At 24.7% G+C, this 19,658-nt stretch overlaps 2 protein-coding genes across 2 annotated transcripts; both read left to right on the top strand.

Moving 5' to 3' along the window:
• The first annotated feature begins 8,806 nt into the window (after nt 1-8,806).
• On the top strand, nt 8,807-12,262 carry LOC135924132 (uncharacterized). Its single transcript, XM_065459180.1, has 5 exons — nt 8,807-8,940; nt 9,020-9,297; nt 9,373-9,800; nt 9,984-10,773; nt 11,796-12,262. The coding sequence occupies exons 1-5, from the start codon at nt 8,807-8,809 to the stop codon at nt 12,260-12,262; spliced, it is 2,097 nt and encodes a 698-aa protein (XP_065315252.1).
• A 5,419-nt stretch (nt 12,263-17,681) lies between these two features.
• On the top strand, nt 17,682-18,011 carry LOC135924133 (zinc finger CCHC domain-containing protein 13-like). The gene has a single exon (XM_065459181.1). It carries the CDS (start codon nt 17,682-17,684, stop codon nt 18,009-18,011), a length of 330 nt encoding a protein of 109 aa, XP_065315253.1.
• Nucleotides 18,012-19,658: the final 1,647 nt, after the last annotated feature.

A 19,658-nucleotide genomic window follows, 5' to 3' on the forward strand; every position in this document is an offset into this window, starting at 1 on the left:
AAAAGTTTTATTTTTTTACCTTAAAATAATGAATACCCTTGAATTTCCAGGTTCGAATCCTGGGAGAACGGTCAACACTTTTTAAGTGTATTCTGGATACCCATAGTTGATATTGAATTGTATTAAACGATAGAATAAGTATAACAAAATACTATTTAAATTATTCAAAATTTCTTTATTTCTTATAATTTTTTTTTAATGAATTAATCTTTACAAAATAAAAACTAAAATTATATAATTATTATTTCTTCTTTTTTTATAAATTTAACAAAAATTTTTCAATGAATTAATTTTACAAAAATATATATTTTCAAAAAAATATATTATTATAATAATTATTATTATTTTTTACATTAAATAATAATAATTTTTTTCCTCCAATCAGATGTCTACAATCCATCTGATTGACATTTGAGGCTTATATATATATACATTTTTTTAACATACTAAGACAACTACAAATAATAGATAATATATTAAAATTTTTACCTAAGCATTTGCAGTTTAGTAAGTCAAAGCCCTTAAATGCTCTGTTTTTTTAAATTCTTAAATATACTCTGTTTTCATTGTAAAAATACACCAAAATTCAATTTGAATATACTCCCTTTTTGGTTCCATGTCAGCGAAACTTTTATCGCGAATCCACATTAGAGAATATTTTTTCGCGAAAACAATATAGCGAAACAAATATCGCGAATTTTTTATAGCGAAACTCTTATCGCGAAACTTTTAAAGCGAATACATTAGAGCGAAATTTTTATCGCGAATCAATAATCGCGAAAATTTTATAGCGAAGTCAATATCGCGAAGATAATATAGCGAAAACTATTTCGCGAAATATAACGCGGCCTGTTATTTTTTATTAAAATAATTCATTTTATTTATATTTAATTTTATAAATCTTTAGTTAATAACTATCTCAAAGAAATATAGTACATACTCGGAAAAAAAATATATATATATATATATTAAAACATAAATGTTTAATTATAACGAAAAAATGTTAATATTTTATTTATCAACAAATAAACATATTATATGATATATATTTTTTATTTATATTATTATATTATGAAATAAAAGATGGATTTCTTTTATTTGATTTTTTAATAAAAAAAATGATATGCTACTATTGTAATATTATTTTTGTTACACTTTATTAGTGATTTTCACACGCCCAAAATTTTAAGCAAAAATATTTTTTGAAGTTCAAAAAGATTTTTAAACATATTTTGATAAAAATTTTAAATCTTTTTTGAGGAATTCTTTTGTGAATTTTATAATAAATAAACGGTATGACTAAATACTGAATTGCTAAAAAGCAATTAATCATAATCAATCATAAATCAATTAAAATTTTATTATGTATATTTTATTTAATGAAAATTTTTAAAACTTTTTTTAAAGTACTTAAATTATTTTTTTATTAAATGAAGGATACTGATTAAATATCATATAATATATAATTTTATTTTGAGTTAATATTATTATAAAAGAAATATTTTCATAGCTTATTAAAACATAAATAAATTTCTTTCAATTTTAAAAATTAACAAATACATATCCGTAAGAGGGCGTTATATGCGTAAATATGTAAATATCATTTTAGGATATTGGAATGATGATTGGATAGCGCTTTTTTTATATTTGGGTATATATACATATGAAAAACCTAAAAATTAAAAAAAAAATTTAGGTTTCTTTGATGTTTAATTTATGAGTAGGTTTAGAATAGTAAATTAATGAAATTTTCTAAGGTAAATATTGCTGGCGTTATTTATCAAAATCTCTTAATTTTTGTTTTATATGTGTATATTTACGTACTAAGCATTATCCTAAAAAAATTTATTGAAAATAATTTGATTTGACCGATTGCCGAGCTTAAAACCAACCACTTACTAAATATTCGATTGACCAAATTTACTAGTAATATAATTTGAAAAATGTTGATTTTCGTTTTATATATCTATAAATACGTATAAAACATAATCCCAAAAAATATTTTTAAAATATAGCTATTTGGCGGATAACCGACTCGTAACCGACCCAATGACTAAATAATGAATTGCTGGCGTTTTAAATCAAAATATCTTAATTTTTGTTTTATATGTGTATATTTACGTGCTAAGCATTATCCTAAAAAAATTTTTTGGAAATAATTTGATTTGCCCGATTGCCGAGCTAAAACCGACCACTTACTAAATATTCGATTGACCAAATTTACTAGTAATATAATTTGAAAAATGTTGATTTTCGTTTTATATGTCTATAAACATTTTAATAGCAAAAATATGATTTATAATTATAAAAAAATTTTAAATTTAAACGGGTATTATTTAAAAGTATTTATTTATTTGTTTATTATTTTTATATACTTCCAACTCAAATTTTTTTTATTTTTAAAATAATGCCAAATATTTTTAAAATATTCAGGAAAATATAATAATTTTGAATATAAATAATAAAGGAAAATAAAAAAATATTAGAAATAATATAATCATGGGGAGGGGGTTTAAACGCCCCTTTTTTGAATCTCAATAAATTATCTGAAATATTTGCACATAACACAATTTTAGAGAGTATTATAGATTTTATTTATTATATAAAAATAAAAATACTTTAGCATATAGTATTGCATAAATTTTAAGTGTTAATACAAAAATTATATAAATGTTATAACTAAGAATTAGTAAATTTGGTCAATCGAATATTTAGTAAGTGGTCGGTTTTAAGCTCGGCAATCGGTAAATCAAATTATTTTCAAAAGATTTTTTAGGATAATGCTTAGCACGTAAATATACACATATAAAACAAAAATTAAGATATTTTGATTTAAAACGCCAGCAATTCATTATTTAGTCATTGGGTCGGTTACGAGTCGGTTATCCGCCAAATGGCGATATTTTAAAAATATTTTTTGGGATTATGTTTTATACGTATTTATAGATATAAAAAACGAAAATCAACATTTTTCAAATTATATTACTAGTAAATTTGGTCAATCGAATATTTAGTAAGTGGTCGGTTTTAAGCTCGGCAATCGGTCAAATCAAATTATTTTCAAAAAATTTTTTTAGGATAATGCTTAGTACGTAAATATACACATATAAAACAAAAATTAAGAGATTTTAATAAATAACGCCAGCAATATTTACCTTAGAAAATTTCCATTAATTTACTATTCTAAACCTACTCATAAATTAAACAACAAAGAAACCTAAAAATTTTTTTTAATTTTTAGGTTTTTCATATGTATATATACCCAAATATAAAAAAAGCGCTATCCAATCATCATTCCAATTTTCTAAAATGATACTTACATATTTACGCATATAACGCCCTCTTAAGGATATATATTTGTTAATTTTTCAAATTGAAAAAAATTTATTTATGTTTTAATAAGCTATGAAAATATTTCTTTTATAATAATATTAACTCAAAATAAAATTATATATTATATGATATTTAATCAGTATCCTTCATTTAATAAAAAAATAATTTAAGTATATTTTAAAAAAAGTTTTAAAAATTTTTATTAAATAAATTATACATAATAAAATTTTGATTGATTTATGATTGATTATAATTAATTGCTTTTTAGCAATTCATTTTAGCCCATAAATAAACAATCTTTTAGGTGAAATCTTTTATAGTTTTTTATATCATTTATGTAAAATTATCTATTTTTTAAGTATATTAAAAGAGGTGGGTTTTCTAAATAATATTTTTTAAAAATATTTTTATTTAACTTATTTATCTATATGATCGTTTTAAAGATAATAATTCAACCTGACAATTTTTATATTCGTTATTGAAGATGTTCCTTGGAAAATGACAATTATCATAATCGGTATTTTTATTAGATTTTTTTTACGGTAAAATATATATTTTTAACATGTTAAATTAAAATTTTAATTAAGATGCACCATATAAAAGTGACAATTATCATAATCGTTATTTTTAAAGTTTTTTTGACGTAAATCGGTTAAAATAAGTATTGATAACATGTTTAAATAAAACTTCAGTGAAGATGTACCCAAGATAAGTGACAATTGTCATAATCATTTTTAAAGTTTTTTAAATTTTTTTGATGCAAATGGGCAAAAAAAATTTGCTAACCTGTTTAAATAAAACTTCAGTGAAGATGTACCCTAGATAAGTGACAAGTGTCATAGTCGTTATTTTTAAAGTTTTTTGAATTTTTTTAAAGCAAATGGGCAAAAATAGAAAATGCTAACATGTTAAAATAAAATATCAATGAAGATGTACCATTGATAAGTGACAATTGTCATAATCGTTGTTTTTAAAGTTTTTGGAAATATTTTGATACAAAAGGGTAATAATATAGATTGTAAAAATGTCAAATTAAAATTTCATGAAGATGTACCATATAAAATTGACAATTGCCATCAGTGGCGTAGCTAGGAATTTTCCTTAGAGGGAGTCCATACATATAAAATCTGGGGGGCTTCGCCCCCAGACCTCTTTAACGGGCCTTAGGCCCTTTTGCCCGACCTTCGGCCGGGTTTATCTTACATATCATAACCATATCTTCGATAATATATAATAAATATATTTTTTAAATGCATCAATAATATGTTATTATAATTTAGTAGATTATTCTCAATGACTTTATAATAATACTATCCAGAATAATTTCAATAGTAATATAATATCCTTCCACAAACATCAAAACCAGAAAAATATAATTCATATAAAATCACTTTTAAGTCTTTTGAACGTATAATCTAAAAAAAATTTTGCTCAGATAAGTGACAATAGTCATAATCGTTATTTTTAAAGTTTTTGAATTATTTGACGCAATTGGACAAAAATATAAATTGCTAACATGTTAAAATAATATTTCAGTGAAGATGTACCCTAGATAAGTGACAATAGTCATAATCGTTATTTTTAAAGTTTTTGAATTGTTTGACGCAATTGGACAAAAATATAAATTGTTAACATGTTAAAATAAAATTTCAGTCCAAACAAAAAAACAAATCGATATTTTCATTCTCATAATCGTTGTTCCTTTTATCCTGCTTCAAATTTGATAAAAATATGCAAAGTGATTATTAAAGATAGATGTAACCTAAGTTAAATTCTAAACTTTTAAGATATGGATTCACAATCTTATTCCTTTAATTAATAAATTTTAATTCTAGATTATAAAAATGTATAACCTTGAATTCACAGTTAGCAAATATTTTGTATACTCGTGGCAAAATAGTGATGAGTCTGAATTCAGGGTAGGATTTTTATAGAAAGAACTTAAAAACCATATGATTATTTAGTAATATGATACAATTAACATCCTATAAATTAAATGTTAAGATTTTATTATGGTTAAAATGGATTAATCTATATTTTAACCCATTTACATCAAAGACCTTTAAAAATAACGATTATAAAATCCTCACTTTTCAATGGTATATTTTCGTGAAATTTTAATTTAGAATGTTTATAATCTATATTTTAATCCATTTGCAACAAAAATATTCAAAAAAACCTTATTAACAACGATTATGACAAATGTAACTTATCTATGGTACATCTTCACTGAAATTTTATTTTAACATGTAAGTGATGTATATCTTATATATATTTTATTTTCTTTGTAAATAATTACTGATAAATTTAAATAATTATTGATAAATATAATGTCAATCAATAAAATAATTTGTATTAAAAAAATAATAATATATATAAAATATATTATATGATATGAGATTATGATTATTATTTTGAAAACACAAAAACTTTTGACTTTTATAAAAATTATAAATTGATGTTTTACTTCGAAAAAGAGATTTTATTAAATGAATTGTATATTTATGAATTGGAATTTGAATTATTTGATATCGATTTTTATGATTATACTATTAGAATTTATTAGTGAAAAATAAAGTGTAGTTGTTAGAAATATTTTATTAAGTTGTTGAGAAATATTTTATTGGTACCGAACGACCAGGATTCGTGAACACTTATTAGGGAAAAAATAAGTTAGAGAAAAATATAAAAATTGAAATATTTAGAGAAAAAATAAAACAAGAGTGTTTTATAAAAATAAATTTCAGACGTTATTAATGAAAACAATTTCTAGGACCGGGTTCCCAAAATAATAGTGGATTCCGGATATATAAAGGTAAGAAATTTTTTTTGTATTATAAATTACACAACGCAATAGTAGGATTTTTTGGATTAAAATTTGAAATATATAAGATAAAATTTTAAATTTTGGGTAATTAATGAAAAAATGCCTTTTTATTTTAATGATAATTATAATAAGCATAATATTAATAAAATGTCAAATTTTAAGAGTAATTTTAATAAAATTTTTAATTCAAACTTTAATAAAGTGGATGTGACCAATAATGTCATTACTGCATTATTTTTTTTTGTGTTTTATGTAATCTTAATTATAATGAAACAAGTAATAAGGAAAATAAAAAGAAGATCTCTTAAAAATAGAGAAAATGATATAAAAAATACAAATACCGAAAATTTAATTCCTAAAGTTTTGGTGAAATCTCCAGATATTTCTGAAGATATCAAAAATAGTTTACATTTAATTTTGTTAGAATTAAAAAATTTAAATGGTAAAAAAAATGTTGAAGAAAAATATGAGAAAATATTAGATACGGGGGAAGTATTTAATTTTCCTCAAAATATTGACATATCGGAGGATATAAATAAAAAATTAAATTCAATTGTGATTGAATTTAAAAAGCAAATTTCTGAGGTTTTAATCGAGAAACCAGTAGAAATTTTGAAAAATAATAAAACAAATAATACTTTGAGACAAAGTACCGAAGAATCTCTAATTTTATGTGAAATTAGAGAAATGAGAGAAAATATGAAAAATTTGTCCAGAGAAGCAACTTAAAAATCAAAAGTAATAATGTGATTGAAAGTTGTGAACTTTGTGGAAGAAAAGGACATATCGGTAAAAATTGTTTTTCAAGAGACCGAAAAACTAATGAGAATGTGACCGCAAAACTAAGTCAAAAAAATGACATAGTGTGTCATAGATGTGGTTTTGTAGGACATATAAAAAGAAATTGCATGGTGAAAGAAGCCAATTTCAAAAGTGGATTTCCGCAACGAACATCGGTAGTGATAAATCCAGTGGTTCGAAGTATACAAAATCCTCAGATTATAAATGTGGATGAAATCAAAACTTACAATACAGACCATGATAGAATGTGTTTCAAATATGAAGAAATGGGACATATTGCCATACATTGTATCCAAAGTGTGAGTGGGTCACATTGAATATATGATTTGAAAGAGAATCATATAAAAATAGAAAAATCATATTTAGAGAATAATAAATATTTTGATATATATAGTTTTATTAAAAATTTTGTGGATATATATAATAAAATTGATAATCATCATGGGAATGATGATTATACATTGAAATTTAACTTGAATAAAAAGAGTTTTAATGTAGGAAATTTTTATTGTCATTTTGATAAAATAAAAAATTTTAAATTAACCAATAATCTGAATAAAAAGGATTATTGTAATCAAACAAGTGAGAAATATCCAGGAGAGATTTTTAATAAAAACATAAATGAGATTCAGAGATCTTTAAATTCTGAGATGAATTTAGGTATGAATATTAATTGTATTGAAAAAGAGGTTAAAATAAATACCATTCAACCGATTAAATTGCCTAAAAATTTAATAACTGAGGGAGCAAAGGGACAGAGTTCATGTCCTCATATTAATTTAAAATTTGGTGGACAAATGGTTGAAATGTTATTTGATACCGGGGCAAGTATTTCAATAATGTCTAGTGAAAATTTTTATAAATATTGGCCAAATGGTATTGTCGAGAGACAAAATATGTGTATAAAACAATTTGATGGATCTGAAATCAAAGTTTTGGGTAGAAATCAGTGGGATGTTCTTTTCCATGATATTCGTATAATTTTGGATTTATGGATAGTGGGAAAAAAATGTTGAAACAATTATGGGTTGGGATTGGATTAGCAAACTTGGACCTAGAAATAATTATTGGGATTTATTTATCATTGATAGCGAATTGGCTAGAGATAATGCCGAAAGAAAAATAATGGCTAGTGAAGTCAGGGAAAAGCTTAAAGAAAGGGAAATGAATAAATTAATGAGTGAAGCGAAAGATTCTATCGTTAATAAGAATATTTGTGAATATCCTGCAAAATCCATGATAGATTCAAATCAATATAAGATCAATAGTGAAGTTGATAATGATAAAAAAATTAATAATGAAATTAATGAATTAAACAGAGTTAAAAACGCTATACCTATTTTAGTTGAAAAATATGATATAATTTTTGAAGACACTTTGGGATGTCTAAATGATTATCCAGTAGATTTAAAATTAAAAGAGGGATTTTCACCTATTTTCTTAGCGTGTCGTAGAGTTCCTTTTGAGTGGAAAAAGGAGATCAACGAAGAATTAGATAAATGGGTTAATGATGGTATTATTATTCCTGTGGAATAATGGAAAACTTAGATTATGTGCAGATTTTCGAGTAACACTTAACAAATGGGTTGTGGAAGTGAAATATCCATTACCTCGAATTGAAGAAATTTTGGCAAATTTAAAGGGAGCCAAATATTTTTCAAAAGTTGACTTTTCATCAGCATATTTACAATTGTCTTTGAAAGAAGAAATTCGTAAATTGTTAACAATAACAACGCCTAAAGGATTATTTGCATTTTGTAGATTACCTTTTGGATTAAGTGTATCTGCACGATTTTTCAGAGAACAATGGCATAAGTTTTCCAGGGTTTGGAAGGCGTATTTTATATGGATGATGTGTTGATAACTGGATTGACGGCAGAACAACATAATCAACGTCTTGAAGAGGTTTTCAAGAGAATTCAAGATAAAGGTTTACAAGCCAGTAAAGAGAAAAGTATTCTTGGTGTCACCGAAATAGTGTATTTGGGTCATCAAATTAATGGAATTGAAGTGAAGCCGCTTGATAAAAATTTAAAAAATATTTTAAACATAAATCAGCCTAGTAATAAAGCTGAAGTGCAGTCTTTTGGGCATGATAAATTATTATCATAGATTTGTGGATAATTTTGCAAAAATAGCAGCTCCACTATATGACTTATTAAAAAAAGGTGTTAATTTTGAATGGAAAATTGAACAAAGAAATGCTTTTGAAAATTTAAAGAGAAAAATTGGCGAGGAACCAATTTCAGTGTGTTTTAACAATGATTTGGAGATAATTCTTGCGGTTGATGCATCCAATAAAGGTGTAGGAGGTGCATTATTACATGTCATTGATGGTTTAGAGAGACCAATTATTTTTTTTTTCGAGAATATTTCATGAAGTTGAAACGAGGTACTCTGTTATAGAACAGGATTTTCGAGAATATTTCATGAAGTTGAAACGAGGTACTCTGTTATAGAACAGGAGGCCTTAGCGATTATTTTTGGATTGACCAAATGTCGCGAGTATTTAATCGGGAAAAGATTTGTGATTTATACAGATCACAAGCCATTAATTCATTTATATAAGAAAGATAACAAAGAATTAATGATGTCTCCTAGGTTACAACGGTGGTTGTTACTTGTGGGAAGTTTTAACGTAGATATAAAATATCGGCGAGGTAGAGAAAATCATTTGCCAGATATATTATCGAGATTAGGGGCAGGTTGTGCTACTCCTGAAATTATTGATAACATGATTATTGATAGAGAAGATGCATTAGTGCGTACTCTATCATATATGTTAAAGGGAGGTCCTACAACTTGGGAAGATCTCAAATCATATACTTTAAAAGATAAAGTATTGAGACAAATAAAATTATTTTTAACGGGAAAAAAACCATGGAAAAATAATTATAAAATTTATAAAAAATTCGAAAAAGAATTATCTGTGGTAGATGATTGTTTAATGAGAGGAAATAGGGCAGTAATTCCTTTGAAATTACGTGCTAAAATAATTAATTTATTACATGCATGACATCAGGGTCAAGTTAAAATGAAATCTTGGGCTCGTGAATATGTGTGGTGGCCTGGGATGGGTAATGATATAGAAAAAATTACAAAGGAATATGTTCCATGTAATACTTGTGCCGTTATGCCCCGTAAAGAGATGGGACAAGTGTGGCCCAAATCAAAGAAACCATGGGATCGTCTCCACATTTATTTTTTTGAATTGGATAAAAAATCATATTTTTTGGTTGTGGATTCATATTCCAAATGGATTGAATTTGAAGAGGTTCAAGGGTTAACAACTAAAGTTGTTATTAAATTATTACAAAAATTGTGGGCTAAATTTGGGATTCCTAAAATAATTGTATCGGATGGCGGTCCGGCTTTTATAAGTGAAAATTTTAAGCAATTTTGTAATTCAATTAAAATTAAACATATTTTGACTCCACCTTATCATCCTAGCTCTAATGGCCAGGCTGAAAGGATGGTAGATATTGTAAAAAATTGGATAAAAAGGCGAAACAAGAAAAAAATGAAGGAAGGAGTTACTCCTGTTGAATTATTTTTGGGTAGAAGAACCAGATTACCCTTAGATTTTCTTAAGTCAAAAGAAATTGACAATATATTATCTTGTGAAAAAACCAATATAAAATTTCCTGTGGGGAAAATTATTTGGGGTAGACTTTTTGACCATAAAAAAAAATGGGAGAAAGGTTGTGTTATAGATAATATTGGGAATAAATTATGTACAATACGATTTGATGATGGTACTATGGGAGTACGTCATAATGATTTTATTAGGGTAACTGATAAAGGGGGAATTAGTACCTAAAAAACAGAATTGTGGTTCTTATAATTTTTAGGACATAATTCTTAGGACAGAAATCTTATATGATATTTGTATCAGTTTTTAAATATTAATATAAAGCTATGGGAGCTAATTCTTAGGACAGAAATCTTATATGATATTTGTATCAGTTTTTAAATATTAATATTTGATTTAATTTTATTTAATATCATGTTATTGTGATATAGAGAAGATTATCATAATAATTTTTTTTATGAAAATAAGATAACATGTTTTATGAGTTTCTTTTAAAAAAAAATTGAAGAGTAAAATATTTTTTAAAATAAAAACATGAATGGTGTTTTTGTGAAAATGTTTTTTTAATTTGAATGGCATAAGGATAATGGTAAATATTTTATGTGTTAATAAAGAGAAAGATTATTAAAAATGATAATATGGAAAGAAAAGTGAAAAACAAAATATTTTTTTTGAAATAAAAACATGAGTGGTGTTTTCATGGAAAGTTTCTTTCTTTATATAATTTACATAAGGGAAATATGTAAATAATGTATGTTATAGAAAATGGAGAAATTATTGTTATATATGAATTACATAGGGGTACTGTTATGTGTTAATATAGAGAGAGATTATTAAAAATGATAATTAATAATTAGGGATTTTCTTCATTTAAGAAAAATGAAAAGTAACATAATTTTGTAAAAGAAAATAACATGAGTGTTGTTTTTATTTTAATTTGAATTACATAGGGGTAATTTGCAAATTATGATATATTTAAAAAGAGAAAAATTATTTAAAAAAAAATAATTAATAAGTAGTAATTTATTCTAAAAGAGAAAATTCATTAATTATAATTTCAAAATTAAAATTTTTTTAAAAAAATAATAATAAATTAGAGTATTTATTTAAAAGTAAAAAAAAATATTGAAATATATATCGTGATGTATTATAAAATAGACACACCAGAACAGATTATTTATGTGAAAATAATAAAAAAGAAAAAATTAGGAATAAAAAAACCTAAATCCGATATATTTAAAGGCTGTTTCAGATGTCAGAGTTTTGGACATCAGATCAAGGATTGTCAAATTCCGACTCATGTGTTGATGAATCAAGAATGCAAAGATTATCCAAGTGATACAGAGAAATTTCCAACCTCAAGCTATTTTTGTGGAAAAAATAATAAGGTACCGTCGGAGGTTAAGTACCAAAATTATAATAAAATAAATGAGATAGAATCAAGATATAAACAGTATGGAAATAGGCAGTGGCCGCCTATTAAATATGATGGAATGTTAAAAAGAACCAATATAATTCAAGATAGGACAGTAGGAATTACATCGATGGGAAACCAATATTATGGGAAGATGCAAGCTAAAAATGATAATTCGACCAAGTTGAGATCAAATATAGTTAAAGTGACAAATAATACAGATGTTCAAAAGAAATATAATGTTATGGAAACTGAAGAAGAGGAGATATTAAAAGATAAAGAAGAGGACATATAATGTAAAATTTATATACGCGTTTTTTTTTCATGTCTTGGTCTTTTATAAGGCGGGCGTGATGTATATCTTATATATATTTAATTTTCTTTGTAAATAATTATTGATAAATTTAAATAATTATTGATAAATATAATGCCAATCAATAAAATAATAATATATATAAAATATATTATATGATATGATAATTGATTTTTATTTTGAAAACACAAAAACTTTTGACTTTTATAAAAATTATAAATTGATGTTTTACTTTGAAAAAGAGATTTTATTAAATGAATTGTATATTTATGAATTGGAATTTGAATTATTTGATATCGATTTTTATGATTATACTATTAGAATTTATTAGTGAAAAATAAAGTGTAGTTGTTAGAAATATTTTAGTAAGCAATTTATATTTTTGCCCATTTGAGTCTAAAAAATTCAAATGATTTTAAAAATAACGATTATGACAATTGTCACCTTTCTATGATGCTAATGAAATTTTAATTTAACATGTTTACAATCTATATTTTTACCCATTTGCGTCAAAAAAATTCAAAAAAGTTTAAAAATAAAGATTATGACAATTGTCACTTATCCAGGGTACATCTTCACTGAAATTTTATTTAAACATGTTTGCAATACTTATTTTAGCCCATTTACGTCAAAAAAATTCAAAAATTTATAAAATAACGATTATGACAATTGTCACTTTTCTATGGTACATCTTCATGAAATTTTAATTTAACATGTTTACAATCTATATTTTTACCCATTTGCGTCAAAAAAATATAAAAAACTTCATAAATAACGATTATGACAATTTGTCACTTATCTAAGGTACACTTCACTGAATTTTTATTTAAACATGTTTGCAATATTTATTTTAGCCCATTTACGTCAAAAAAATTCAAAAAGTTATAAAATAACGATTATGACAATTGTCACTTTTCTGGTACATCTTCATGAAATTTTAATTTAACATGTTTACAATCTATATTTTTACCCATTTGCGTCAAAAAAATACAAAAAACTTTAAAAATAACGATTATGACAATTTGTCACTTATCTAAGGTATATTTTCACTGAAATTTTATTTTAACATGTTAGCAATACTTATTTTAGCCCATTTCCGTCAAAAAAATTTAAAAAAGTTATAATATTACGATGACAATTGTCACTTTTTTATGGTACATCTTCATGAAATTCTAATTTAACATGTTTACAATCTATATTTTTGCCCATTTACGTTAAAAAAAATTTAAAAAAGTTTAAAAATAGTCATTATGATAATTGTCACTTATCTAGGGTAAATCTTCATTTATTTAAACATACTAGCAATACTTATTTTAACGCATTTTGGTCAAAAAAATTTAAAAATAACGATTATGACAATTGTCACAATTTAGCATGTTTACAATCTATACTTTTACCCATTTACAACAAAAGAATTCAAAATAAACAACGATTATGACAATTGTAACTTATCTAGGGTACATCTTCACTGAAGTTTTATTTAAATATGCTATCAATACTTATTTTGGCCCATTGTCGTCAAAAAAGTTTAAAAATAATGATTATGATAATTGTCACTTATCTATGGTGCATCTTCACTGAAGTTTTATTTAAAAATGATAGCAATATTTATTCTAACCCATTTTGGTCAAAAAAATTCAAGAAACTTTAAAAATAACGATTATGACAATTGTCACTTTTCAATGGTACATCTGAAATTTTAATTTAGCATGTTTACAATCTATACTTTTACCCATTTACAACAAAAGAATTCAAAATAAACAACGATTATGACAATTGTAACTTATCTATGGTACATCTTCACTGAAATTTTATATAAACATGTTAGCAATACTTATTTTAGCCCATTTACGTCAAAAAAATTCAAAAAAGTTATAAAATAACGATTATGACAATTGTCACTTTTCTATGGTACATCTTCATGAAATTTTAATTTAACATGTTTACAATCTATATTTTTACCCATTTACGTTAAAAAAGTTTAAAAATAATGATTATGATAATTGACACTTATCTAGGGTACATCTTCACTGAAGTTTTATTTAAACATACTAGTATAACGCATTTTGGTCAAAAAAATTTAAAAAACTTTAAAAATAACGATTATGACAATTGTTACTTTTCAATGGTAGATCTTCATGAAATTTTAATTTAGCATGTTTACAATCTAAATGATATTTTTACCCTTTTGAGTCAAAAAATTTCAAAAATCTTATAAAATAACCAACTTAATTCAAAATGACCTACATTTTTGCAAACCTATAGCTATATTGCAATAGAAAATTCTTTAAAAAAAAGATTTAAAAATATATATGAACATGATGATAGCTATAAAAGCTCATTTTTAGCAACAATTTATCATCCATTCTTTAAAAAGTGGTTTGACGGTGAAAAAGAAAAAAAATATCTACAAGATTTATTATTACATGAAGCTGTAATTATTTTTAGAAATAATATTGAAATTAATACATCAACAAAATCTTCAAATGATGAAGATGATGATTATTTTTGTTTTCAAAGTAGCACATCCAATTCCAATAATTCAATAAATGAGATTGAATTAGAGGTTCTTAATTATATGAAAGATGACAGGCGCAATATAAATATGTTAAATAGTTATAAATATATAAAAGAAATATTTATTAAATATAACACTATATTACCATCCCTGCGCCTGTTGAACGGCTATTCAGCTTTGCAAATATGGTCAATAGACCTCGTCAAAGACTCAACGACATATTATTTGAAAAATTAATAATCTTAAAAAGTAATTCTAATTTATGATGTTGATTTATTGTTACTAATTAGTTTTAATATAATATACAATTTGTAAAAATATCTTTATATAAAATCTATTATTTTCATATTTTTTATAAATTTAAAATATAGTTTAAAAAAAATAAAGCTTGAAACATTTTGATTTTGAATTTGAAGTATTTTTTAAAAAGTATCTTGTATCTTAGATACTCTTTTTTTTTAAAGATATAAGTATCTTGTATCTTATTAATAATTCGCCAAGGTATCTAGTATCTTGTATCTTACATACAAAATTTTAGAGAGTATCTGTATCTGTATCCGAATACAATTTTTTCAAAATTTGCCCAACCATGGATAAGTGACAATAGTCATAATCGTTATTTTTAAAGTTTTTGAATTGTTTGACTAAATTGGACAAAAATATAAATTGTTAACATGTTAAAATAAAACTTCAGTCGAAACAAAAAAACAAATCGATTATTTCATGCTCATAATCGTTGTTCCTTTTATCCTGCTTAAAATTTGATAAAAAAAATGCAAAATGATTATTAAAGATAGTTGTAATGATACAATCAAGATCAACATCCTATAAATTTAATGTTAAGTTTTATTTTTATAAACATATGGTTAAAATGGATTACAATCTATATTTTAACCCATTTACATCAAAGAACTTTAAAAATAAACGATTATAACAATTGTCACTTTCTAATGATCTTCATGAAAATTTAATTTAGCATATTTACAATCTATATTTTTACCCATTTGCAACAAAATAATTCAAAAAAAAACGATTATGACAATTGTAACTTATCTATGGTACATCTTCACTGAAATTTTATTTTAACATGTAAGCAATTTATATTTTTGCCCATTTGCGTTTAAAAAATTTAAATAATTTTAAAAATAACGATTATGACAATTGTCATTTTTCTATGGTGCATCCTCATGAAATTTTAATTTAACATGTTTACAATCTATATTTTTACCCATTTGCGTCAAAAAAATTAAAAAAATTTTAAAAATAATGATTATGACAATTGTCACTTATGGTACATCTTCACTGAAATTTTATTTAAACATGTTAGCAATACTTATTTTAGCCCATTTACGTCAAAAAAATTCAAAAAGTTAGAAAATAAGATTATTACTTCTTCTTGAAATTTTAATTTAACATGTTTACAATCTATATTTATACCCATTTGCGTCAAAAAAATTCAAATAATTTAAAAAATAACGATTATGACAATTGTTACTTATCTAGGGTACATTTTCACTGAAATTTTATTTTAAGATGTTAGCAATACTTATTTTAGCCCATTTACGTCATTAAAATTTAAAAAAGTTATAAAATAACGATTATGACAATTGTCACTTTTTTATGGTACATCTTCATGAAATTCTTATTTAACATGTTTACAATCTATATTATTACCCATTTCCGTTAAAAAAATATAAAAAACTTTAAAAATAACGATTTTGACAGGGTATCTTCACTGAAGTTTTATTTAATTATGTTATTGTTGTATAGTATGTCAAGGATATATTATATTTTTATATGAAAAAGAAATGATGACAAAGATATATTATATGTTTATATGAAAAAGAAATGAGGTCAAAGATATTTTTGTATTTTATTTTAAAAGAAATAATAATAATTTTTTTTACGATTCGAAGATTGTAATTTATTTTTGAATAATATATATTTTGATTTGTAGAAACCAAAAATAAAGTCTACAAAAGCAAAGTTATTGTTAGTTATTTTTCCGTAAGACTACAAAAGTTGGTGCCGTTTAATTTTTATTTAATCAACGGACAAGATATCTGGGTAATAGTGGACGCAGTGTACTAATAAAAAATACAATCACGGTGGAAAATAAAAAATTCTTAAAATAAAAATATAAAAAAATTTTTGGAATATATAAAATGATGTGCATTTATATAATTTTGATATTATTAATTATATTAGGTTTGATATATTGTTTAACTTTTAGTAATGTTAAAATTTTTATAATAAAAGTTTTAATAAATTTTTTATAAAGTTGTGAATAAAAAATAAATGTTTAATTATAAAAGAAATATAAAAACTCAAAAGTATGTGGAAAAATAATTGTATTATAGCTCTAGTAGTGATATGTTTATGGATAATGGGTATTATGGATACATCGAAAAAAAATAAAAAGAGTTATAGAAAGAGATAGAATAAAAATTACGGAGGAAATTGAAATGAAAAATAATGAAATTGAAAAAGGAAGAAATGAAAGGGAAGTAAAAAACGTTAATGAAAAGGAAAGAATTACGGAAGAGATGTTAAATTTAAAGGATGAAATATGGAAAATGTTAAATAAAAATATGATAGAAAGAATGAGGAAAAGTATCAATATTATTAGATCGGAAGAGGAACGAAAAGATATAGATAATAAAAGAGAAATAGATATTAAAGATGAAAGTGGAATGAGAATTAATAAACGAAATAATTATAGTCATGGGGAAAATTGTGAGCAGAAGAGATGATCGAAGAAATGATAAGGAATACGATCATTTTAAAGAGTATAGTACGGCAATGAATTTGCAGAGAAATGAAAGGGAAAATTGAGAAAAAGAAAATTTTTTCCGAAATAGATTTAATCGTCCGAAGATTAATATGCAAAATATAAAATGTTATTCATGTGGAGAATTTGGGCATATAAGTAGAAATTGTGTTGAGAACGGGGCAATGTTTAACAAGCAACCGATTAAATGTAATAGATGTGGAGGAGTTGGACATAGTAGTGAAAAATGTTATGTTCCGACGTATCGTATTATGGGAAATAATCAAAGAACACTTCAATGTGAAAGATGTGGAAAAATGGGGCATGCTAAAGAGAATTGTTATGTAAGAGAACCGATAAATGGAGAAGCATTTCCGGCAGTGAAATACATAGCACCTGCATCTAGTGTGAGAGTGATACAAAATACTGATATGTTGAAATGAAATTTCGTGTGGATGGAGATGTAGAAATTAAGAGAGATTTAGTTGGTAAAAAAAAATGTAAATTTGGTAAATGGTGGAATAAAGGATTATAGAATCCCTGTTTTAAAATTAGAGGACAAAAGTGAGAAGGATAAATGTCCTCGTGTGGAAATAGTTGTAGGAAGTAGAAAAATATTAATGTTATTGGATACAGGTGCGGCAATATCGATCGTAGGTTATGAAAATTTTTGTAGATATTGGCCAGAGGAGAATATAATTAAAGAAGAGATGAGAGTTAAACAGTTTGATGGATCGGAAATAAAGGTTGTAGGAAAAATTGAAGTGCCGTTTGTAATAAATGATATAGTTAATTATTTAAATTTGTGGATTGTAGATAAAAAGGTGGATACGATTATGGGTTGGGAATGGATTGTTAAGATTGGTCCATTAAATAATTTTTGGGGTCTCTTTTCAAATGAAATTAAACGGGATGAAATGATTGAAGTTCAGAACGATGAAAAAAAATAGAGAATTATGTCATGCAAAAAGTGAACTCATTGGAAATGGTGTGATGGGTAATCAAAAAAGTGAATTTGAAAAAAAAAATATGCCGCAAACGCGGATAGTTCCAGTTAAAAAAAGAAAGGTAAGATATACTGAGTTGTCGCAAAGTGTTAATATTATGGAAAATGACGATCCTAGAGAGGTAAAAAAGGAAATACCTTGTAGAAAATGTATTAATGAGCGAAATAATGATGAAATAAAAATAGTCACAAAAACAAAATAAATAGAGGAGAAAATTATGAGTCAAGAAATGTGTAAGGAACTGGATAATGAAAAGAAAGATATACCAGTATTACAGAATTTCCCGGCGAAATTTGTAAGAAAAAAAGATTAATGGAGGGGAAGGAAAGGAACAATTGTCGAGTTTGGAAAATTGGAAGCTTGCAGTGGCAGTTTTAATGAATAGTTATAGTGAAATTTTTGAGGAGAAATTAGGATGTTTAGTGGATTATGAAGTTGATATCCGTTTAAAGGAAGGTTTTGTGTCCGGTGAGAAGAGTTCCATTTGAATGGAGGGCGGAAATGGAAAAAGAATTAGACAATTGGGTGAGAGATGGAATTATTTGCCCTATTGGTTATAGTGAATGAGCAACTCCGTTGGTGCCTGTTAGAAAGGCCAATGGAAAATTGAGGTTATGTGCAGATTTTAGAGTGACCTTGAATCCTTGGGTTGTAGAGGTGAAATATCCGCTACCGTGAATAGAAGAAATTTTGGCCAGTTTGAAAGGGGGAAAATATTTTTCCAAGATTTATTTTTCGTGTGCATATTTGCAGTTACCGATGGTAAAAACGACTAGGAAGTTGTTGACGATTACGACATTCAAGGGCTTTTTTACATTTTGTCGATTACCATTTGGGTTAAGTGTATCAGCCCCTATTTTTCAGCGGACAATGGCTGCTGTTTTCCAAGGTTTAGAGGGTGTTTTTTATTATATGGATGATGTTTTGGTTGTAGGAATAACGATGAAACAACATGATGATAGGCTAGAAAAAGTATTTATTAGAATTCGAAATAAAGGATTAGAGGCGAGTCGTGAAAATAGTGTGTTGGGAGTAACTGAAGTGACGTATTTGGGTCATAGGATTAATGGAATGGAGGTAAAA

This window comes from Gordionus sp. m RMFG-2023, chromosome 2 (genome assembly GCF_954871325.1).
Source record: "Gordionus sp. m RMFG-2023 chromosome 2, tfGorSpeb1-WG-v2, whole genome shotgun sequence".
In the NCBI taxonomy this organism is placed as follows: domain Eukaryota; kingdom Metazoa; phylum Nematomorpha; class Gordioida; order Chordodea; family Parachordodidae; genus Gordionus; species Gordionus sp. m RMFG-2023.